The sequence below is a fragment of the Alternaria viburni genome, assembly GCF_023758015.1.
Source record: "Alternaria viburni strain BMP 2772 chromosome Unknown scaffold_23, whole genome shotgun sequence".
Classification (NCBI taxonomy): Eukaryota; Fungi; Ascomycota; class Dothideomycetes; order Pleosporales; family Pleosporaceae; genus Alternaria; species Alternaria viburni.
Window position 1 is genome coordinate 464,848 of NW_026055792.1, and position 23,839 is coordinate 488,686.

The window sequence follows — 23,839 nt, forward strand, 5'->3', positions numbered from 1 at the left end:
TTTCGCTAGTCTACGATCACGCGACACATCACTGCGCAGCTCGTCGCATGGGTCTAGGGACGACTTGAGACGCAGTACTTCCGATGTGGATGGTGTGAGTACACAGATTGATGTGTATGAGGATCGAAGCGATGAAGAGGATGTGGGTAGGAGAGAGCGGTGGTATGACCCAGTCATTAGATTCTGGACTAGACATGTCAGTCTTAGCATCGATGAAGGAGCGCATAGAGATCATCTAGGTACGTCTCCTTCCCTTTGCTTTCTCAAACAGTCCAATCGCTAATCTTGCGCTTAGCACTCGAACGCACTTTCCTGGGCTACCTTCGTACCTCCCTCATTCTTGTTATGACGGGCATCGTGACTGCCCAGCTGTTCCACTTGCAACACTTGTCTACGCCCAACTCGCACTTTGGCTTCTACAGGGTTGGGAAACCACTTGCAGCGACCTTCATCTGCATGGCGATTGTAGTAGTTTTGGTTGGAGCGATGAGGTTTTGGAGACTACAGCGAGCGCTTGTGAGAGGCAAGGCGATGGCGGGAGGGTGGGAAGTAGGACTCGTTATGGCGTTGATGGGGTTTTTGCTGTTGGGGACGTTTGCAGTGCTCGTTGGAGTGGACGTGGAGAAGACGTATTTTGGAGGATGAATAGTGTCTGTCGCACGTCAAGCTTGGGAAAATGTGATTACCCCGGGGTCTACATCGATGTTGATACACCCACTTTGCATGTACTCATCTTAATGTAGTGTGCAGACCTGTTCAGGTTTTTCCTTGTACGAGGTGGTCGTACTTCAAATGCTACACCATGCGCGAATATGGTTAGTCAGCGCACCAGCCACGGGTAGAAGTTGAGAACTAGTCATGTAGGAGTTGTACGAGCGTCGTTACGCTTCAAACATGTCTCGAATAGCGGATAGTCATCGTTTGCTGTGGGTCCTTGTAAGACCCTTTCGACTAGCCATGCTCACTGTTCAAGCTGCGGCACTGAAGTCGGCGGAAGGCACAGCGGCGAGCCGTAGTAACTATGCGGGGCAAAGCGTTGGAAAGGTCTGCCGTGTTTGTGGGTATGTTGGCTATCGAAATGGACGCATTTGGTCCTGGGCCTCGGTATACGTTGGAAGTGTTAGGGGCAGTCAGCGAGCAGCAAACAGGACCGCCAAATGTCCCCAAGAATTTGGAGAGATGATGATGTTTGAGGCGATTAAAGTTACATTGGGCAGATAGGGCCGTTACGCTGCCTCACAGAGCCATTTTGGGCGGAGTGCTTAGGGTGCTGAGGGCAGATGGTGGCGGGGGACGCGGACCGGCCTGGATGAGCCTTGACGCAATGTCTAGTGCGACTTTGTTTCTGAATTCAGCGCGCATTGTGAACCGTGGATCCAAACCCTTTTCTGCGTCCTTGCCAACACAACAAACCTCTGCAGTCGTATAATAGGCGACGAAGCCCCGATCGCACCCTTTGCGCCGCCATCACTCCAGTCCGATACAGCGTCCACGGCGCTCCGATACCGCCACCATGGGGCTCTCCAAATCGACGCGCATCATGATCCTGCTGGCTATCGACACGGCCTTCTTCTTTGTCGAGCTCATCGCGGGTTACACGGTGCACTCTTTGGCGCTGGTCGCCGACTCGTTCCACATGGTGCGTATATCTGGCCTCGCCGCCAGTGATGATGCTGACACGACGCGCAGTTGAACGATGTCATATCGCTCCTCGTTGGATTATGGGCCGTCAAGGTCGCTAGCCAAAAGACCAACTCGAAGACATACACATACGGAGTAAGAAGCCTCGCGTCTGGCATGTAATGGCTATGCTAACTTGAAGCAGTGGCAACGCGCGGAAACCCTGGGCGCTCTCATCAACGGCGTCTTCCTCGTCGCGCTGTGTCTCTCCATCTTCCTCGAGGCCATTCAGCGCTTCGTCGAGCCTCAGGACGTTTCCCACCCGGTTATCATCCTCATCGTCGGTTCTTGCGGCCTCCTGTCCAACATTGTCGGCCTCTTCCTCTTCCACGACCACGGTCACGGCGGCCATTCCCACGGCGGTCATTCACACGGAAACGACACACACTCGCACGCTGAGGAGGGACACTCTCACGGCATCGATGCGCATGACCATGCCGTTGCGGACGAGCGCGGCAATATAGCCGATGTGCTGCCCCAGAACCGCGTCGGCTTCCCGTCGAACCTCACCCAAAGCCCCTCCAAAGCCACCGCAAAGAAGAACAAGCGCCACAGCCGATCGCACTCACGCAACTACGCAACCATCGACGAGATCTACGTACACCCCTCTTCCTTCAGGAACAGCATCATCGAGTCTTCCCGCGCGCACGATGATGAGGCAGATGACGAGGACAACGATGTTGTAGAGGACGAGGAGCCTACTGAGCAGACTTCGCTTCTATCTAAGCCTAAGAGCCACGGCTCGCACGATCACTCTCACGACCATGCTCACGGAAACGGCAAGACTAGCCAGAAGGACAACCACAAGGGCCACAAGCACAACCAGCCCAAGAAGGAGGCATCGGGAGGTGGACATGGTCACTCTCACGCTGATCTGAACATGCGCGGTGTTTTCCTACATGTCTTGGGTGATGCCCTGGGCAACATTGGTGTCATTGCCACTGCCCTGTTCATCTGGCTTACCGACTACTCCTGGAGGATGTATGCCGACCCCGCGGTATCTCTGCTCATCACCGTCATCATCCTCCTGTCTGCTCTACCCCTGTGCAAGGCTGCATCTCGTATCCTTCTTCAAGCCGTCCCGGAAAACCTGTCCATCGACGACATCACCGACGACATTACTGACCTCACAGGCATCGTCTCCTGCCATCACCTCCACGTCTGGCAACTATCAGACACTAAGCTCATCGCATCCCTCCACGTCCAGGTCGACTTTGACTTCAAGGGTCAGGGCTCAGCACGCTACATGGATCTCGCGCGCCAAATCCGCGAATGCCTCCACCAGTACGGTATTCACTCTTCGACCATCCAGCCCGAGTTCTGCCTCGACGCTAGCCACGACCACTCGGCACATGGCTCAGACGAAAGCGGCGCGGAAGATGGTGGTCGCAAGAGCAAGAACCCCAGCGTCAAGGGCGGCCCTGACGCCTGTCTTCTAGAGTGCCCCGACAGCTGTGGTGGAGGAAAGCAATGTTGTGACCCCAACACTACCGGTCCCAACGGTCCATCATCATAAGCGTTGACTGTTTCCTTCTGTTATTCACAGTACCCGACGCATCATGTGTCAACTTTCTTTATTGTTTGGGAGGATATTTGTACGAAAAGCTAAGGCGATAGGTTGTCGTCGATCGCGGGGTGCGTGTAGAGAGCCGGATGAAGCTTGATTGCATCGTTGTGCATTCGACGAGTAGATGAGGTAAACATAATTAAAAGATATCACAAAACGTGACTTTGCGTACTCGTATCCTTATCTCACCGTTTACACCAACCACCCAACTAAATTAGTAGCTGGCAGGTCGCGTGTCTCAGTTGCTCCGTGCTGATGCTGTGGGTAGTATACCCAAGTGGGCAACATCTCCACTCGCGCCCTGTGACACGAAGCACTCCAAGCATATACCAAGCTAATACTATGGAGCTTATGTGGGCACAAGGATAAGCAGCTTCCAGATCTGTGGGTTGAGCCGTGGGTACCGGCGTACCGCCATGCTTGCTGCAGGAGTGACCTTCTGGAAGCCTCAACGACAGGCACACGGAAAGCAGCAAGAATCGCATAGGCAAGGGAAAGCCCGGGATTAACGCGGGGATGGCGCGCTTAGCCAAGGGCCATGTAGGCGTCCCGAGGTTCAGGCGCGCCACTGCGCCGCTGACAGATTGATGTGTGTCGGTAACAAAGCTTGACCGCGCCTTCCGTGTCTGGGCGCTGCAGCCCAGCCGTGCTTGTAACGGAAATTGCGTGTGGTGACGGAATGGGCATATTGAATCTTAGGAAACATCCTCCAATGCAGTGCTTTCACTTTCACATCACAGCGCTTTCACGGTAACACGACACACGGCAATGGCGACTGTCCAGTTATCACGCTGCCAGATCATCATCGTCTTACGCCCGTTACTCGCCTGATCCTCGGTCACCGCTATCAGACATTGATCCCACACCAACATCCAAGACCCAACCACCGCTTAAATTCCCCACTAAGCACCTAATAAGCGCGCGATGCGGAGATCCTCCCAGACCCATTGGCCATGTCGAGGCAGGAATCCCCAATCGAGCGTGTCTAGGCGAGATGACCATGCGCGAGAGAACAGCTCCACGGCGGGTCAGAAGCTTATCTCTCTCGGCGTTGCCCGAGCTAGTGTGTACCCGGGACCGTTTAGAGAAGAAACCGAGGTCGTTAGATTCGGCGGACCTGGTCCCTGAAACCGGAGAGAATGGCAGAACTATTACTACTTTCCGCAAATCGGAGTGGGCCGGCCATGCAAATTTTCTGCAAACAGATGAGTGTCTGGAAGGCTGGAGATTGGAAAGATTATGGGTCGGTCGGTGCTGTGTAATGGAAAGTGCTGGATCTGTTGGTTGCAGTATTGCCGATGCCTTCCTATCTCTGCGGCGGCACAGTGGTTAGCATGACTGCAGCTAGACTTGCGTTTGCGGTTTTTTATACGAGTATTGATCATGCCGGGGTGTGCCTTACATCGAAGCGAACTGGCGGACTGGCGAACCACAACGACTGTATTTCCAGGCGAGGGCCCGGCAGCCCGGCACCACATTGAGGTGTGGTAACCAACTACTCTGTCACAAACACCAACGTAAGATCACCGCGTGCCATCGCCCTGTTTGGCAGGTGCTTGCAGGTGTTCCGGGTTGGGGGCGAATCGGTTGTCTGCACGCCGAGCGGGCAGTGGCGCGACTAAGCTGCCAAGGGAAGGCTTCGACAGGCTTTGTACCGGACGACTATGCTTATCTGGTTAGAACCAGGGCTATCAAGACGTTACATCGGGCCTGGCGAGAGTGCTTGTGCGTGCTTGGTCCCACTGCCCTTGAGCGACAGAGGCGACCGTCGGAGCCATTGGGTAGGTGAATGCCATGTGGGTACCGCGTGTGCTCAACGAGGGGGTGGGTTAAATATGGAGGTGTCTTCGTTCTTCTGGTATGACTCCAGGTGTTACCGGATTTCCCTCTCACCCTCTGGTCACACTCACTCTGGGCTGCCTCTCTATTGACCGAATCTTTGGTCGCAATTGAGATCTGAAACCATGGCTACCGCCCACGAGACTACTGCGTATGTTCTGCTTCCCCGTCGGCCCTTTGGTACTCGGGTCCACTGGGATTAATACGGGTTACTGACATGTTTGACAGCGCTGAGGCACTCCAGCACGGCCAAGAGGTCGCTGACAAGCACCCTCACCTCTACGGTGCCACCATCAACGACTCCAACGTTGCCGGCGCGCATGTTTCCACCGAGAAGGATGCTGCGCTCACTGCTGGCTCCCACTCCGATGCTGCTTCCTATGTCCAAGAAGAGGATGGCATCGGTGGTATCAGGCCCACCGCTGAGGAGTTGAAGACACTCCGCAAGGTTGGAGAGCCGCTCCCCAAGAGCGCTTTCCTTGTCGCTATCGTCGAGCTCTGCGAACGTTTCACCTACTATGGTGCTTCCGGTATCTTCCAAAACTACATCTCGCGTCCCCGCAGTGGTGAGGAAGGTCGCGGTGCGCTCGGTATGGGTCACCAGGGAGCCACTGGTCTCACCACCTTCTTCCAGTTCTGGTGCTATGTTACTCCCATTCTTGGTGCCATCATTGCCGATCAGTACCTTGGAAAGTACAACACTATCGTCATCTTCTGCTGCGTCTACATCCTCGGTCTTATCGTCCTCACCTGCACATCCATTCCTACCGCTCTGGATCACGGCGCCGGTCTCGCTGGTTACATTGTTGCCATTATCATCATCGGTCTCGGAACTGGAGGTATCAAGTCCAACGTTGCGCCTTTGATCGCCGATCAATACAAGAGGAGACAAATGGTCATTGGCACCGATGACAAGACTGGCGAGAAGGTTATCATTGACCCTGCCATCACCATTCAGAGGATTTACATGATCTTTTACTGGTGCATCAACGCCGGATCTCTGTCTCTGCTCGCTACTCCCTACCTGGAACGCGACCGCGACTTCTGGAGTGCCTACCTGCTCTGCCTCTGCGTCTTCTTCGTTGGACTGCTCGTCCTCGTCCTCGGCCGCAAGGTCTACGTTGTCCGACCTCCTCAGGGATCCATCATTACCGATGCCTTCCGCATTATCTGGATGATGATCAAGAACCGTAACATGGATGCTGCTAAGCCATCTTACCAGGCCGGCCTCGGCAAGACCAAGGTTCTCAACTGGGACGACCACTTTGTCGATGAGGTCAAGCGAGCTCTTATTGCTTGCCAGGTCTTCTGCTTCTACCCCATCTACTGGGTCGTCTACGGCAACTTCTCCAACAACTTCGTCACCCAGGCCGGTCAGATGCGTCTTCACGGCATTCCCAACGATCTGATGCAGAACTTCGATCCCATCGCTATCATCGTTTTCCTGCCCATTGTCGACCAGTGGCTCATGCCCACACTCCGCAAGCACAAGATCGCCTTCCCTCCTATCAACCGTATTGTCGCCGGTTTCTGGATTGCATCCTTCGCCATGATTTACGCTTGCGTCATCCAATACTACATCTACCACTCTGGTCCTTGCTACATGACCCCCCTAGCCTGCGACGCTGATCTTGTCAATGGCGTTCACCAGGGTAACAACATCCACGTTGCCGCCCAAACCGGTGCCTACATTCTCATTGGTCTCTCTGAGATCTTCGCCTCCGTCACTGGACTCGAGTACGCGTACACCAAGGCCCCGCCTAGCATGAAGTCCTTCGTCCAGTCCATGTACCTCCTCACCAACGCTTTCGGATCTGCCATCTCCGAGGCTCTGAACCCGCTCGTCGTTGACCCCAAGATCCAGTGGATGTTTGCTGGTCTTGCCGTTGCATCGTTCATCGCTGGTTGCCTCATCTGGATTCTGTTCCACCACCTCAACGAGACTGAGGACGAGATGAACCAGCTTGACCAGGACTACGACAAGGATGAGACCTTGAGGAGGAGCAGTGTGCACGGAGACCGCACTGTCGGTGTCCACCATTCTATCGATGAGAAGGCATAGATGGGTTTTAGGAGATCCCGAAAGGGATGCTAGTATGAAGTTAATGTGCCATATTGCATGGCAGCTATGATACCAAGATGAGAATTCAACCGTTCAAAACAAATCGTCTGTCCTATGATAGTGTGATGTGTAAATGAATGGCTTTCCTTTTATCCTCTAAAAGCATTGATGCCGATACAGTCTGAGTTGTTCTACGTTCTACGTAGCTGGACTTCGACCTACCTTGAGGTCGCGTTCCTATGTTCCATGGTCCGCTATTGTTCGGCGTGCGATGATTCCAGATTGCCAGGTATTTTGGCCAACCGCAGGCTAGCGGAGGACTGCATGTGACGTCGCCGCGCTAAGCCGGCCCTGGAGGCGCCCCGCAACTCCCGTGAACTTTACTGGCGAAGACTCTTTACCCCCATGCACAATCATTCACTCCAGTTGATTGTTTGCTGTGCAGCGAACGCTACAAGATAGATGCCCAGATTCGCTTTCTACGTTCCGGCTTTCAGAACGACACTTCCTCGCAAACCTGCGTCGACGATCTCGCTTACTATTTTGAGAAACTAAGAAAAGCAGTCACCTTCTAGATCTGTCCTAAGACTCGTATACTCCGTCACACATCTCGTATCCTTCCCAGCCTACGTTCGAGACACTGCTTCTCTCCACCTGTGATACGATATAGCTCTTTTACTCAGACGCGTCAGCTCGTGCGTTCGTTCCTAGCTGAAGTTTATCTTGTTTGCTTTTGTGGTAGTGCTCAACCTCCTTCAGCCTCTCTTTCTCGCTAGCTAGCTACTCGTCACTTACCACCTACCAACTTTCTCATTTGCATCACGCTACATGCAGCAACAACCCTTCAAGATGACGTCTACAATCACCACAACACCGACGACGACGTACAACTACCTCTACACAACCTACACAAATGCGTCGCCGAGCCCGTTCACGAAACCCACAGAGTTCCCGTCCATCTTCAGCTACGGCCCTGCAGTAGGATGCGCCTCCAACTCTGCCATGCCCGATACACCCGCGCAGCCATCAAACTTCCCCCTCGGTCGACCGTCCGGCCGCGATGGCGGATGCGTCATCAGCAACGACGCGGACTTCAACGACCACGCTTTCTGGGACATGTACGCGTGCTGTTCTGGAAACGACAGCACTGCAATGGGCAGCCCGTTTCCTTGCACGGCAATGTGCTCGGCTAGCGACGAACAGAGCTTCTTGGAGCTGGGAGAGTGTCTGAGCAAGAGGGTCGGCGTTGTCATCTGCACTCCACCGTTCGACGAGATTAGCAAGAATTCGACGGATCCGGATACAGCTAGTAGCAGTGGTTCTATGGCGCAATCCTCATCGACGGGTACGATGAGCGAGAGGGAGAGCGCGACGGCGAGTTCAAGTGGCGATGCGGGCGCGAGTGCTAGCTCTTCGAATGCGGACTCGACGGGCGCTGCCAGTGCGGTAGGCGTTACACATGGTGCGTTTTCAAAGGCTGGGCTGGCGGTATTCGGCATCATGGCGCTCGGTTCCGCTGCAGGCATGTTCTTGTGATAGGGCATGGGATAGGATAATGTATATCACAGCTGAGCTGGTCTTAACCCAATGGCTTCTTTCAGTACTTTAGTGTAAGTTTTATCTAGTCGGAACATAATTCACAGTTTACTGTCATTCATAATGGCATTGCATAGTCTCGTTGCATATCTAGTGCTTTCCTGAAATGAACCTTCTGCTATAAATATCTCATTAACTCCCATGCTCATTGCTATTCCATAATGTGACGCCTTTATGTTGCGATAGAACGACAAAGAGAAACAATCGAAGAACCAACGGACACAACTTCCTGCAGATCATTCCAGGATGCGCATATAGAAAGGGACGAGTTGAATATGCAAATGTCAATTGACTTTCAAGAAACACATAGGTACAGTATTTACAACCGGTCACCTAACCCGCTACCGCCGCTGCTGATCCACCACACCGAAGATCAAATCGTCTTCGTGATTGATCTCGTCGACCATACGAGTATCACCCATCGGCTCTGTATCCCTCATGCAACGCGACAAAAAATCATGCTGTGCAAATCGAAGCAAAATGCAACCGCCTTTCTATTCCTTTCTTCTACTTCTTACCGGTCAACTTCACCTGCAGAGGAAGTTAGTATATGTCTCACATGCACTTCTTATAGATAGGACTTACCAAAGACCAAATCCATTGTTCCGATAATGGCGACAGCATCGGCAAGCAAATGACCTCTTGAAATCTGGTCCATGCAGGCCAAGTGTGCGAATCCAGGTGCCCTGATCTTACACCTGTATGGCCTCTCGCTACCATCTGAGACCAAGAAGACACCCATCTCTCCCTTGGGCGCCTCAATAGCACTGTATGTCTCACCAGGTGGTACAGTGTAACCCTTGCTGAAAAGCAAGAAGTGGTGGATGAGGGCCTCCATATTCTCCTTCATGGCAGCACGTGGTGGGGGCGCGATCTTGTAGTCCTCAACCTTGACGGGGCCGGCTGGCATGTCGTTCAAGCACTGGTGGATGATGCGGAGAGACTGACGGAACTCCTCCATGCGGCAGAGGTAACGGTCGTAGCAGTCACCATTGACACCGACTGGGACATCGAAGTCAACCCTGTCGTAGGCGTCGTATGGCTGCGACTTTCGGACGTCCCAGGGAACACCGGATCCTCGGAGCATGACACCGGAGAAAGAGTAGTTGATGGCGTCGGCAGCTGAGACAACACCAACGCCCTTTGTGCGGCCAATCCAGATACGGTTGTCTGTCAACATCTCCTCAGTCTCGTCGATGCGGTCACCGAATTGGGTAGCCCATTGGTAGATATCGTCGAGAAGACCGAGGGGGAGATCCTGAGACACACCGCCGGGGCGGACGTAGGCTGCGTGAAGACGGGCACCGGAAACACGTTCGTAGAATTCCTAGACGTAATCAGCATGTGCAATCTATACTTTTGCCACGCACAACTCACCATGAGCTTCTCACGCTCCTCGAAACCCCACAAGAAGGGCGTCAGAGCACCGACATCCATAGCGTGGGACAAGACCGACATGAGATGGTTCAGAATGCGGGTGATTTCACCGAACAAGGTACGGATGTACTTGGCGCGGATTGGGATGTCGATGTTCAGCAGCTTCTCGACAGCCAGCGAGAAGCACTGCTCGTTGGTCATCATGGAAACATAGTCGAGTCGGTCAAAGTATGGCAGGGCCTGGAGGTATGTCCGATACTCGATGAGCTTCTCTGTGCCTCTGTGCAGTAGGCCAACGTGCGGGTCGGCGCGCACAATCTCCTCTCCGTTCAGCTCGAGAATCAAGCGCAACACACCGTGGGCAGCGGGATGCTGGGGCCCGAAGTTGACAGTGTAATGCCGGATCTTCCTGGTGTCCACATGTTCGTCCTCCTCCGCTCTGGTTTCCTGGGCCGTCTCGGCCGGTGCAACGCCGCCGAAGTTGGAATCGGTCGGGACCAGTCGTGTCCGCTGGCTCTCCTCGACTTCAGCGTATCGGCGGGGGAATGTAGTCGACAGGCAGCGTGCAATGGGCCGTGAAGGGATTGCCGATCGGAGCTGGGGTCGGGAGGCGTTGAGGCACGCTCGCTTCGCCGCGGGGCCGGCCAGACGCGCAAAGGAGACGGGCATGGTGGTGGTATCTCTCCCTACGTCGAGTATAGGGCCTCAATGGGCGTGTAGAGTGGAGAGTGAGGGCGTGGCGTTGGAGGGGAGCTTTCCTCACATCGATGATGCTACCAGATTGAGTCTACCGCCATTGGCTGCGTGGGTCTTGGCGTGCCGGCGCCTTCCTCGAACTTTTTGTGAACTTGGAAAGTGCTCCCCTCCGAAAACACCAAACTTGACCCCAACGCCGCAACCATGTCGACGCCGAGTGCACAGGAGCAGATCAAGCGCAAGGTACTTACGCGACTTGGAATATGCGGTTGATCTTCCACTAATGCCGCCATTAGACGCTTGGAGTTGGTCCAGAGACCGTCACCAACCAGCAGTCTACCGACTTCCCAGGACACTGGCCGGGTGAGAACCACGAATGGGACTTGGAATACTTCAAGGAGGTATGCGCGACTAGATTCACATAAAAAAACAGGACTACATACTGACCAAAGGCTCAGAACTTCAACGTCACCTTCCACAAATTTGTCCCCAACAACGCCGAGTTCTCCCTCACTGGCATCGACACCTCGGTCGCAAACGCCTTCCGCCGCATTCTCCTCTCCGAAATCCCTACGCTCGCCATAGAAGACGTCTTCATCTACCAAAACACATCCATCATCCAAGACGAAGTGCTCGCCCACCGCCTCGGCCTAATCCCCCTCTGCGGCGACCGCGAGGGTCTCCGCTGGCTAAAATGGTACAAGAAGCCCACAGACGACGATGAGGGCTCCGGAACACCCTCAGACTACAACACCATTGCGCTGCGATTAGACGTGGAATGCACATGGCAAGAGGGCGGTCTGCAACGAGCAGTAGCTGGAGAGACCGATCCCGATAAACTCTACGTCGGCCACAATGTCTACGCCAAAGACATCGTCTTCCAGCCCCACGGCCGTCAAGAGGAGAAGTTTGCGCAAAGCGAAGGGAAAGAAATCCGGTCTACCAACCCAGATATCCTGATCGCAAAGATGAGGCCAGGGCAGAGCATTTGTCTCAGTATGCACGCTATCAAGGGTATCGGACAAGACCACGCCAAGTTCTCCCCCGTCGCAACGGCTTCATACCGCCTTATGCCTACCATCGACATCACGAAACCCATCATCGGCGCCGACGCAAAGAAATTCGCGCGCTGCTTCCCCCGGGGCGTCATCAAGCTTGACAAGGTCACTTCCGAGGATGCCCAGAAACACGCCGAGCTGGAAGGCAAGGAAGGCGAGCCCAAGGCTGTAGTCGAGAACGCCATGAACGACACCGTCAGCAGAGAATGCTTAAGACATCCCGAATTCAAAGACAAGGTGAAGCTGGGTCGGATACGAGACCACTTCATCTTCAAGGTGGAAAGCACTGGCCAGTGGGAGAGCGACGAGCTGTTTTTGGAGAGTGTCAAGCTGCTCAAGATCAAGTGTCAGAGAATCAAGAGAGGCTTGGATGAGATGCAAAAGTAGGGAGTTGTGGAAAGAGAGTGTGGGTGGGTTTGCATTGCAATGGCGTTCTAGGGCATAACGGTGGCGGGTTTCGAAAAGTCTACGATATCACGGAGCGACTTCTTTTGCATGGGTTAGACCATTGGCATTGTGCCTTTGAGCGATTGTCGAAAGGCATAACAAATGATTATGTCCTACATTCAATTCGCATTTCGCACTGGAGAGAGCTGGTTTTAGGTGCATGACTTGGTCTCTTCATTTGGAAGCACGTGCAGTGAGTTATGAAAACATACTGCTCCCCAGATGGAGGGGTTCGCGTTCGCGTTGGTATTAACGCCTGTAAGGTAGCAATATTAAAGTACAGTTTGAAGACACAAAAAAGGGTTTCTGCTGATACAGACAGACGTTTTACAAGACCCAAATTGACAGGCACAAAACTCGGGTGCATGAGATTCCATCTATCTCGGATACCCTAACTTCAGTCATGACTGGCTATACCTAGTCCATGGTTCTCCTGAATCTCCGAGTACGGTGTCAGTGCTACTCAGGTCTGGTGTAGGGCAGGTCAAAAGGCTGGAAAATGCATCGGCATCCAGTAACCATGCTACTCAACGGTACGACGTTTTTATATCGATCCAATCATCGGCAGCATAAGAGGGATCATCGTGTCAGTCTCTGCCTTGTCTGGATGTACGTCCTAATCAAGCACCAGAAAGCCGATTGCCACTGATGTGTTGTCTCGCTTAACTTTTCCACTGCACTGCCTCGCTCACATAGCAAAGGTTCTTCCTACACACTGGCCACTGACAAGTAGTGGTAAGCATGGGCCGCCTAAACGATTGCACTGAACACAGAAAACTCGTAGGAGTTGCCGACGCCAAGTATTTGGCATGGTTGTTACCGTATGGAATGCGTTGATACTGTTGTCGGGTCAAAGAAGAGCACTACTTCAGTACCTAGCCACCTGGGCAGGTATCATACGCGACAGGCTTTCGCGCATTGGAAGAAAGATTCGTGTGCGTAAGCTCAAAGCCTAGTAATTTAGGAGAAGACACGCTGGCAGTGCCCAGGCCCATATTCTATTGGACCAGTACCCCGCCTTGTGTGACCTCGCCGTGCGGAATAACAGGCCAGGCTGACAGCGATTCGTAGCTCAGTGCAGGCGGCGAGCGTTGAATTTGACCGGCTGCCGGTCAGAACTGCCACAGCCGCACATGTCATCTCAACTGAATGAAAAGCTCGCTATCGTCCAACATCACTCTTCCATTACCATACTGAACGCAGGTGACCGAAGACTTTCACAACTATGGAAGTGATCGGGTGTGCTGCTAGCGTCAGTCAGCTCATGGTATACATCTGTTTATCCACCACAAGGCTTGAAAAGTTATACGCTACGCTCCGAAACGGCGGCTATAACTATGACGCCGAGATATCAAACATCGATCTAATGCTCCGCATCGTCAAGCGTCTTGCCAAACAAGACATACAAAAGGATCCTATCCTTCCTGTCCTGATATCTATCTCTGGGCTCGCATGTCAAGCGGTACATCTCCTTCAACCGAGGATAGTTCTCGGCATCGACTGGACACCGATCACATACCAAGAAAAGATAAAGTCAGCTTTCCAATCGCTTGAGAGGTTTAGAACGCTACTCCACTTGTATATCAGTCAAACGCACCATGACGCCCTCGTGGATCTTAGAAATTCACTTCCGGCAATCGAGAGAACGACAGATGCCTCAACGGATGCCTCTTTGCATCAGGCTCCTATCTCTTCCCTTTACGTGGACCAGACAGCAATCATGTCCACCCCGGACGATCAACTCACAATGCATTCCCGAGTGGAAACTTTACAACCAGTACCAGAGTCGCACGACGTAAGCAGATTTTCTGATGAAAGGCCGGAGTCTTGTTCTAAGTTTCCGTGCAGATTCAGATACACGGCGATTCGCAGATACGAAAGCAGCCTTCGCTCAAGCGCAAGACCGCGGCGTCCGTTGCGGATATACCACAGGGCGGGGCCAGTGCACGCCATTCCGAGCCTTCCAGTATCCAAAGCATTTCTCAATCGGCTACGTTCTCCGGAATGACCGAAAGTGGAAGCATTTCTAAAGGTCGTCTGACGAAGCATGTGTACAGTGCGGATGCTGCCGATGCAACTTCCAATGAGTCTGACTCTTCAGGCCTTGCGAAGTACGATCCGACATCAACTACAGACATGGATTCAATTTCTGGGGACCCAACGCCAGCCTCTGAAATGCCGTCGTCGAATAAGGTAGATGCGTCGAATTGCAATGGAAACCAAGTCAACGTCTGGAAGCATCCATCGCCATCGCACATGCACCCAGAGACAGAGGATGAGCACAGTAAATATGGAGGGCTTCCGACGCTTAAGTTTGAAACTCTTATCACCTTAGATACACAGAAGGAAGCAGCACTGAGATCGGTCTGGAATGAGCAGAGTCAAACAACCCTGGTAACTCAAGGGGTGAGGAGTGGAGACCATGTGCCAACGAACGTGGAACCAACTGAGCGGGAACTCGAACAACGTCGCCAAGCATCTGAGATGTTGGCGGCTTTATCGAGAATGCTGGGGACGGGTTGGTGAGGTCGGCAACTGGATAATGCCTTGCGCATGGACGTCGATGCGTGTAAACATCGGTGGAGATTGTTTTGATGAACGTACTGGTGCTGAATTGCAAGCACAACGCGGTTGAGTAAAACTATACATCATCTAGAATAGAGAATATAACAAGCTTGCTTTCTATTGATACAACTACACATTCGGAACTGACACGTATTTATACAAAAATCATAGCTCTACAAAGAGTCAACTGACAAGCACCGAACCGGGGTATATGAGAGTTTGTCCACCTGGGACACCTTGCTAAATGAACATCAAAGAAAGTCGTATAGAAGTTGTGAGGATACATGGGCGTAGTCGTGGCTCATCCGCGTTGAATCATTGCGATGAGAGCTGGGGAGGTTTCCACAAAAGGACATGCTGACAGCTACGAGAGCTCTGCCAACGCATCGCTACACAGCTTCTGCACGCTTTCAGGGTTGAAGCGTGGGCGCCATGTCATGTTCTTCCTCTTCTGTTGCAGCTTTTCCCGATCCTCGTCTGTCAGCATGCAGCTGCTGCGAGGATCTTTGGACTGCGACTTGGTGGGGGATGGCGAAGGAGTCGGGAATGCGAACCGCACACCACGGACACCGGTCGTCTCTTTTAGGGTCCGCACACTAGTAAGATGGCCCTCTACCATGCGGACAAAGGCGGGGGTGCCACTCGGCAGCTGGACCCCTGGTTTCGATCGCACATGCTCTGTGGATAGAGGTGATAGGATGCTGTCGTTCTTGATGTGGCGGGACAAGGGTCTAGGGTCGGCACACGAGTCCCATTCCACGTTTTTGCCGGGTGGGGATGGGAAGCGGAAGTTCCTCAGCGCAAGATCTGGGTCTACCTCCAGGTCGAAAGCGTAGGAGTCTGTGCTTGAGGTTGAGCTACGATAGCTGCTTGTTGAGTCAAAGGATCTGACTCTGGATGACCTCCGGAACCAGGTCTGTTCGTTGGGGATGGTCGCAGAGTCTGGTGTCAGAGGCTGGTCGTCATCCTCCATCGGCGCAGTGGAAGATGGCGAAGGTGGTGTAAGAGCGACGATGGTCTCATTGTAGTACTTTTCCGCCGCGTTCAGTTCCTTGTAGCGGTTTTTGAGGGTAGCTTCCCTTGCCAGTGTGTCGTGAGAGAGTGCAATGTAGAAGTTCAGATAAGCGGAGTGGATGGGATGGATCTGTTATTCGTTAGCTCTTGCTTCTCGTGTATTGCGCTTGCCTTGGCGACTTTCAATTTCTGGAGGGTGCGCGGCGTAGTGTTACTTTTACATACCTTGTCATTGATGTCACCCAGTAAACGCTCCCCAAAACTTGCGCATTGTGTGTAGTGTCGACTAGCATACAGATCCTTGAGAGCCTGCATCTTCGCCTTCAACATGTATGTTCCAGCCTGCGCCAGCATGTCGCTCAGTCGTTCGAAGTTGTGGGTCGGTGAATGTGGGTCGAACTTGATTGAAGAGCGAGCAGCGATTGAATTGTAGTTGCGAATGTGAGCTCGGGCGTGAAGCAGACCGGATACAGGCGGAACGAAAAGAGAGAAGCGCAGTCTCAAAGAATGAAAAAGTGAAGCCGGCTTCAGGGTTTATTGAATTGGTAGCGATGTAAGCAGTAAAGGCAATAATGCAGGGTGCGCTTTCCTCTTCTCGATGCTGGTCAGAAAACGGCGTGAACGGTTGAAAGCGATGCGGCTACCGGAGCGCTCAGTGCAAGTGGAGAATAAAAGCAATCATTGATGCGAACGCCCATAATGGGCCATATTATATGATGCCTCAAGGGCCTGACCGTACCTGACTAGGCCTGACGTACTATTCCTGCGGGTGAGGGTGTGGTAAGAGGGGCGAGTCCGTTTCGAATGCAGGTTACGTTTCATAAACCAGCTATCCCTACCCTTAGCGCGCCGAAGGAGGTCAGGTACGCAAACACTTGCCGTCATTGGGATTGAAGCACGCATAAGGTTTGAAGAACCCTCGTGCAGACTGCTTGATTTGCAGTCTCATGGCTGTTGGTGTGCATAGTTGCTGCCTCACTGAGTAGTGGTGTAGTCGTCTGCCGGCGATTTTTTCCTCTGCCGTTGTCTGCGACTCATGACCTACAGCTAAGGGACAGGTCGGCATTGCAAGCCGGACATTAGCTTTGCCAAATTGCTGTTGGACCATGATGAGATATATCACACACACGCCAACTTGCAGATGATTGATCTAGATCCGAGGCCGATCGCGCTGCACTGCAGCACACATCCGCGTGGTGTTTACCCAAGCGACCGTTTCCGATCTGGCGTGGAGGTTGTAGCGAGCACGGAGGATGCCGGGGCGCTCTTTGAGGTGGCTGGTCATCTTAGCCTGCATTTCTGCGACGACAATGAGCAGGAGAGCTGACACACGTGATGAAATTGACAGTACCTAGATCGGCACGACAGACGGTGCTGCCCAGATGTGACGTAGGCCGCAGCGTAGATGCGGTCGAGAAGCAGACATGACACAAGGCACGAGATTCAACCATGAATGTTTTCCACGAACTGGCTGGTACAAAAGAGCTATGAACAGATGGTTATTCTACACAGCCCATGAGGGAGATGGAACCAGATCATTGGGATATCAAGTCTAAAGCTCCTGGAGCGCTTAACCCTCGGAAGCAGCCGCACCGGTAATAATCTCGACAAGTTCGCCAGTAATGACGGCTTGACGCGTTCGGTTGTAGAGAATCTGGAACTTGTTGATCATGTCTCCAGCGTTCTTGGAAGCATTGTCCATAGCGTTTTGACGCGCAGACTGCTCGCAAGCGTGACCCTCAGCCAGCGCCCAGAAGAGCGAGTTGGCAAGGGCGTACTCGCGGAGGTTGGGGAGAACCTCATCCTCAATCTCGAAAGCAGAGAAGTTGGCTAGATAGATTGTCAGACATGAATTCTGCTACTTGGAGGTGTGACGTACCAGACTGGGCAATAGCCTCCTCAGAGTAGGCCTCCTGGATGGTGGCCTCGTAACTCGAAGCGTTGATGAACTTGTTGTAGACGATCTTGATGGAAGCGTATTCGGTGGGCAGCATGGAGATCTGGTCGGCAATGTGCAGGGAGTCGGCAAAGGTAGGAACGTCCTTTCCGGCACCGGCGAAGGACAGGACCATGTTCTTTCCGTTGGAACGACCAAGTTGCGCCTTGCACTTCTCGCCAATGACAGCCAGCTCAATGTCGGAATTCTGTTGGAGCATAGCCCTGACCTTCCTCGACATTCCCGAGTGGATACCACCGCAGAGGCCCTTGTCGGAGCTGCAGACGATGACCAGGTTCTTCTTGCCCTCACTCTCGATGGGCTTGGTCTCGGCGCTCTCGAAAACGGTGTTGGACGTCTGGCCGTACTTGCGGGACTCGGTCATGGCCTTCTGGGCACGGGTGAGCTTGGTGGAGGCGACGACCTTCATGGTCTTGGTGATCTTCTCGATGTTGCGAATCGACTTGAGACGGCCCTCGATTTCACGGAGGGTGGCATAGCCGGCGGCGTTGGAGACGGAGAGGGTGGCGGGCCTAGATACATAAGTTCCAGTCAGCACTCGATGCAGCGGGCGATGCAATGGCTCCGGCAATGGGGGGTCGCAGAGCGCGAGAAAAGCTGCGGGCTGAGGTGGGAGCGTACCGGGCGGCGGCGGCGGCCATGCCCGCCTTGAAGGCCGGGCGCGCAGCTCGTGACAGCATCATGGCTACGGATTGAGATGAGTGGAGATGGCGACAGCCGGTGGTGGTGCTTCACTGCTGTCTTTGCTGAGCGGAAGCTCTCATCGGGCAGTCGGGACACTGAATTGCTTTCCGCGCTAACACGCCAAGTGTCACGTGAGTGATTCCAGCAGAGGACACCGGATGCGGTGCCTCTCACCAGCGCCGCCACGCTCGTGGCAGTCTGCGTGCAGTGTAGAGTGTGTCTTTGAACCATGATGAAGTCCGAGGAGTCTGAAAATGGCTCCAAAGACGACATCGTCGTGACAACATTAGGAGGACATAGGCACGAACAATGGAGGAACAGGTGGCAGGCGCCGACTAGGCACCCACCAAAGCCTTGACGCACCGTTCCGCATGTTCCGTATTGTAGGAAAAGCAAGCAGCTTGCACAATGGCTGTGTGCTCTGGTAGCCGATTTGCAGCGTCCTAGTGCATCGATCGATGGTGAGGTTACGCATCTGCTGCAAAGGCCGAACGCCCGTGCGCTGGTGGACTTAGTGAAGCACAGCTGGGCAATGGCTCCCTGGCTGCGCTTCACTTAACTCAGCATCCTCTGTCCGCCCTCGTCTATTCCCTTCGTCCCTGCTGCCTCAAACTTCAACATCGCCTCAATCGCACGACGTGTTTGCCCGCAAGTGGCGCGCGTCTCTCCACAACTCTCACCCTTCCACGGGCTCCGCTCTTTCGTTCCCACTAGGTTTCCTCGATCTGCGCCAGATCTCGCTGAGCACGCCCGTCCTGTTTTTTATTATCCGCAATCCCGGCGCGCGCCTGTCTCTTCCACCATGTCCTCTTCAGACGACGACACTCCTCTTGTGAGAGGAAAGAACCAAGGTGAGTGCGCCCGGCAATCTGCGCTATCTCCACGCGCCACGGCTATCTCCCTCTCACGCGCCCCGATCGCCCTTGTCAAATTCCACCCTTTCACCTCCCAACTATTACCAACCTCCTCCCTCGCTACCTTACCCAACTTAGCGCAACCAGTGCGCCTCCACTAAAGACGCAAAATGGCTAACGAAACTTTTCCAACAGCAAAGTCCAACGAACAGATCACCAAAGAAGAAGACAGAAAAATGGACGCCCAAGTCCCTTCCAACGGTCACGTCGAGCCCGGCATCTCAATCCGCATGGGTCCAGTCGCCGACGACGACAAGATGGATATCGATGCGCCCGAGACCAACGGCGCCAACGGAAAGCGCAAGTCGCGCAGCAGCGTCACAAACAGCAAATCGTACAAGGACGCCAGTAGCTCCGAGGATGACGACAAGCCTTTGGTAGGTCGCCCTTGATGAAATTCACGCGCGTTAAGCTGGACTAACTTTCCAGCAGAGCAAGCGGCGGCGAACCTCACAGCAAGCAAAACCCACCCAGGACGACTCCGATTCAGAACTCAGCGATGTGCCTCTCAAGGCCAGGGTGCTCCCCAAAGCAAGCGCCGAACAAATCGGAGAGTCTGCCGACTCCGACGTGCCTCTCGCAACGAAGCTCACTAAGAAGAAGGAGTCTATCGAGAAGGCCGCTGCAAAGGAGGCCAAGGCCATGCGCAGCAAGGAGAAGGCTGCCCCGAAGCGCAAGCAAAAGGTAGAAAGCGACAGCGACGACGACATTCCTCTTGCGAAGAAGAAGGCGCCGGCCAAGAAGACAAACGGAGTCAAGAAGGAAGAGTCCGATTCTGACGCGCCGCTCGCCAAAAAGGCCGCCCCGAAGAAGGCCACCAAAGCGAAGCCTGCCGCCGCCGCGCCTGTCAAGAAGGGCAAGGGCAAAGTCAAGAAAGAGGAGACTGAGCAGGATGAGGAGGCTGAGAACGAGGAGGAAGAGTACCGCTGGTGGGAGGACCCAGGCAAGAGTGATGGCACCAAGAAGTGGGACACGCTGGAGCACGCCGGTGTTGTGTTTCCTCCCGAGTACGAGCCACTTCCCAAGCACGTCAAACTGGTCTACGATGGTGTACCTGTCACCCTGCACAAGGACGCCGAGGAGGTAGCTACTTTCTACGGAAGCATGCTGAACTCCACCCACAACGTCGAGAACCCTACCTTCAACAAGAACTTCTTCGAGGACTTTACTAAGGTTCTGGATAAGACCGGACACGGCAAGGACAAAGATGGGAACACAGTCAAGATCAAGAAGTTTGAGAAGTGCGACTTCAAGCCCATCTTCGAATGGTTCGACGCGGAGCGCGCCAAGAAGAAGGCTCTCTCACAAGCCGAGAAGAAAGCGCTCAAGGCTGAGAAGGAGGCTGCTGAGGCTCAGTACATGTACTGCCTGTGGGACGGTCGCAAGCAAAAGGTCGGCAACTTCCGCGTTGAACCCCCCGGTCTTTTCCGTGGTCGCGGTGAGCATCCCAAGACCGGTCGTGTAAAGGAGCGCGTTATGCCCGAGCAGATCACCATCAACATCGGCGAGAATGCCAAAGTCCCTGAGCCACCCGCGGGTCACAAATGGAAGGCGGTCAAGCACGATCACGAAGGCACATGGCTGGCTATGTGGCAAGAAAACATCAACAGTGCTTACAAGTACGTCATGCTCGCTGCCAACTCCGACATCAAGGGCCAGAGCGATTTCAAGAAGTTCGAGAAGGCGCGAGAACTCAAGAAGCACATCGACCGCATCCGCAAAGACTACCGCAAAGATCTCAATTCCAAGATGATGGCTGATCGTCAACGTGCTACCGCCATCTACCTCATTGATCAGTTCGCCCTCCGTGCTGGTAACGAGAAGGGAGAGGATGAGGCTGATACCGTCGGTTGCTGCTCGCTTAAGTTTCAGCATATCACTCTGAAGCCGCCGGAGACTGTCATCTTTGACTTCTTGGGTAAAGACAGTATTCGGTTCTACGACGAAGTCAAGGTCGATCCGCAAGTCTTCAAGAACCTGAAGCTGTTCAAGAAGGAGCCCAAGACCACAGGCGATGACATCTTCGATCGACTGACTACGTCGGGTCTCAACAAGCATCTGACAAGCTACATGCCTGGTCTCACCGCAAAGGTGTTCCGTACCTACAACGCCTCGTACACAATGGCCCGGCTGCTCAAGGAGATGAAGGCTACTGGCACAGTCCAGGAGAAGGTGAAGGCTTACAACGATGCCAATCGTGAAGTTGCCATCTTGTGTAACCACAAGCGTACTGTCGCTGCGAGTCACGCAACCTCCATCGAGAAGATGAACGAGAGGGTATGTTGTCGTCGCACATTCCGCTGTTTCACTATGCTAATTTCTGTCAGATTAATGGTCTTCGTTATCAGGTTTGGAGGACCAAGATGATGATGATCGACGTGGACCCGAAGATCAAGAAGAAGAAGGGTGCTGAGTACTTTGAGCGACCCGAAGATCTCGACATGGAGTGGGTCAAACAGCACCAGGAGGCAGAGATTGAAGAGATGCGACAAAAGATCACCAAGAAGTTCGAGAAGGAGAACGAGAAGCTCAAGGCGGACGGCGAGAAGGAGATGAAGCCTAAGGAGCTCGAGGAGCGTATGGAGAAGGTCAATGAGCTGGCCGCCAAGTACAAGAAGGAGAACAAGACTGGCAAGGTCGAAGCTGAGGGCAAGGGTCCAACAGTCGACAAGCTTGAGGGTAACATCGACAAGCTTAACCAGCGCATTGAGAACATGAAGATACAGATGGAGGACAAGGAGGGCAACAAGGAGGTTGCCCTTGGCACGTCCAAAATCGTAAGTCGCTCCCCGTCCATTTTGCATGATCTCTGACTAACCGCAACTAGAACTACATCGACCCTCGTCTCACTGTGGTCTTCTCCAAGAAGTTCGACGTACCCATCGAGAAGTTCTTTTCCAAGACACTCCGCGAGAAGTTCGACTGGGCCATCAAGTCAGTCGACGAGACCTGGGAGTTTTAAAGCAGAGCATGCATGCAAGGCGGGGTTTGCTTGTCTTCGGACATCTTCTTAGATTTGCATCGGGTGCACACAGCATCATAGGGTGAGACTGACTGGGCGATATGCGGCAAAGAAAAGCACGATGGCATTTAGTACTATTTCCGTATTCAAGGGCATGGGTGGTACGGTTCGGCGAGCATGCGATATGACGTTGCGATCTCATTTTACTTCAGGGAGTCCACTGCATAGCTTTAAGATATTCATAGTAGCTCTGCGATCTAGCCAGTCATCTACAGCAATATATCAAATAGAGACTCAGCTGAAAAGGATTACTGATGCATATGCAAGTGCGGGACGATCACCATCCTTAGTGACGTTCTATGCATGAACTGCTGTTCGACTCCGAGGTTGTGCATGCATGCCTGTCTTGAATGCACCGTCACACTGCCTGCTCTGGAGGCAAACTGCATCTCGGCCGGGTCGCACAATCACGATGGGTGGCATAGAGCGGTGTAAGAAAGTGCGTCGCAGCCAATGATGCGGCTTGGGTACCTGCGTTACATTTATTGATAGGAGGTACAGATCGAAGAGATCTCTAGATTCGCACGCCGTGTGCTACGCTACCCGGCGCCGACAGGCCTCGGAGCCCGGAGCTGCATGACACAACGCCGGTACGAACTGTGTATGTTGGAGGCGCCGTCTCTTGGCTTGACAATAAATGTTAAGTCGCCGACGAGGGCGTTGGGCTGATGAGTAGTCCCCATTCCGCGGAATCACAGCAACATCTGACGGCATTCGTGCTGTCTAAATCAGCCGCTACGAGGTCTTACTTGACTCAATGACCATAATATTGAATACATATCGGCAATGCTACGAGCCGAATTTCTTGTCACGGTGCCTAGCCTAGTAGAAGTTATCTGAACTTGTTACGAAGCGAGGGTTTTATGCAGGCTAGACGTTAAGCTAAAAGGACAACCCCAGCATCGTGTCTGTAAAGGGGAAGGCGATTTAGCGACAGACCTCGCGGCTCCGCACTTGTTTGCTTTTTATTCGGTAATCGCTCGTTGAAGGATGGCGACTGTGGCTTACACATTGTACACAACGTCGGAGAACGCCCATGGATGGATGGCTACGTCAGCCAGGGATTGCCTGATAGCTCTGTTGGTGTGAACTCAGGGGGAGTTCACCCCCACTGTCGGGCTGTCATGCGCCCAAAGTATTGAAGCTCGAGACAAGGTCCAGCACTGCGGGAGCGCGCCGTCGTTCACCGCCCGCTTCTTGTACATCTCCCGCGACAACCGCTATGTATCCAGGAGATAGGAACAGCAAACGTCATGCTGTGAATATGAGGGGATACGGTGGAGCGGATCGCATTGTGTGCTCGTGCCCAAGTTGCATAATGTGGCGGGTGGCGGCGGGCGCCTTCAATACAATTGTCGCGG

The 23,839-nt window shown here is 53.5% G+C and overlaps 8 protein-coding genes across 8 annotated transcripts; 5 read left to right on the plus strand and 3 right to left on the minus strand.

The window, feature by feature from the left end:
• Positions 1–1,513: 1,513 nt before the first annotated feature.
• Positions 1,514–3,196, plus strand: J4E79_009165 (uncharacterized protein; the record flags this gene model as incomplete). Its single annotated transcript, XM_049358016.1, has 3 exons — positions 1,514–1,639; positions 1,690–1,776; positions 1,826–3,196. The coding sequence occupies 3 exons, from the start codon at positions 1,514–1,516 to the stop codon at positions 3,194–3,196; spliced, it is 1,584 nt and encodes a 527-aa protein (XP_049207615.1).
• A 2,015-nt stretch (positions 3,197–5,211) lies between these two features.
• J4E79_009166 (uncharacterized protein) lies at positions 5,212–7,148 on the plus strand (the record flags this gene model as incomplete). Its single annotated transcript, XM_049358017.1, has 2 exons — positions 5,212–5,237; positions 5,315–7,148. The coding sequence occupies 2 exons, from the start codon at positions 5,212–5,214 to the stop codon at positions 7,146–7,148; spliced, it is 1,860 nt and encodes a 619-aa protein (XP_049207616.1).
• Positions 7,149–7,997: 849 nt separating this feature from the next.
• On the plus strand, positions 7,998–8,684 carry J4E79_009167 (uncharacterized protein; the record flags this gene model as incomplete). Its single annotated transcript, XM_049358018.1, has 1 exon — positions 7,998–8,684. The coding sequence occupies one exon, from the start codon at positions 7,998–8,000 to the stop codon at positions 8,682–8,684; it is 687 nt and encodes a 228-aa protein (XP_049207617.1).
• A 574-nt stretch (positions 8,685–9,258) lies between these two features.
• Positions 9,259–10,790, minus strand: NUO49 (NADH:ubiquinone oxidoreductase 49kD subunit; the record flags this gene model as incomplete). The annotated part of the gene is made up of 3 exons (XM_049358019.1): positions 9,259–9,275; positions 9,330–10,071; positions 10,122–10,790. The coding sequence occupies 3 exons, from the start codon at positions 10,788–10,790 to the stop codon at positions 9,259–9,261; spliced, it is 1,428 nt and encodes a 475-aa protein (XP_049207618.1).
• A 231-nt stretch (positions 10,791–11,021) lies between these two features.
• On the plus strand, positions 11,022–12,262 carry J4E79_009169 (uncharacterized protein; the record flags this gene model as incomplete). The annotated part of the gene is made up of 3 exons (XM_049358020.1): positions 11,022–11,060; positions 11,114–11,218; positions 11,276–12,262. 3 exons carry the CDS (start codon positions 11,022–11,024, stop codon positions 12,260–12,262), a joined length of 1,131 nt encoding a protein of 376 aa, XP_049207619.1.
• A 2,989-nt stretch (positions 12,263–15,251) lies between these two features.
• On the minus strand, positions 15,252–16,255 carry J4E79_009170 (uncharacterized protein; the record flags this gene model as incomplete). The annotated part of the gene is made up of 2 exons (XM_049358021.1): positions 15,252–16,031; positions 16,127–16,255. The coding sequence occupies 2 exons, from the start codon at positions 16,253–16,255 to the stop codon at positions 15,252–15,254; spliced, it is 909 nt and encodes a 302-aa protein (XP_049207620.1).
• A 1,216-nt stretch (positions 16,256–17,471) lies between these two features.
• On the minus strand, positions 17,472–18,541 carry J4E79_009171 (uncharacterized protein; the record flags this gene model as incomplete). Its single annotated transcript, XM_049358022.1, has 3 exons — positions 17,472–17,731; positions 17,781–18,370; positions 18,480–18,541. The coding sequence occupies 3 exons, from the start codon at positions 18,539–18,541 to the stop codon at positions 17,472–17,474; spliced, it is 912 nt and encodes a 303-aa protein (XP_049207621.1).
• An 803-nt stretch (positions 18,542–19,344) lies between these two features.
• J4E79_009172 (uncharacterized protein) lies at positions 19,345–22,418 on the plus strand (the record flags this gene model as incomplete). Its single annotated transcript, XM_049358023.1, has 5 exons — positions 19,345–19,393; positions 19,592–19,833; positions 19,889–21,733; positions 21,784–22,233; positions 22,284–22,418. The coding sequence occupies 5 exons, from the start codon at positions 19,345–19,347 to the stop codon at positions 22,416–22,418; spliced, it is 2,721 nt and encodes a 906-aa protein (XP_049207622.1).
• Positions 22,419–23,839: the final 1,421 nt, after the last annotated feature.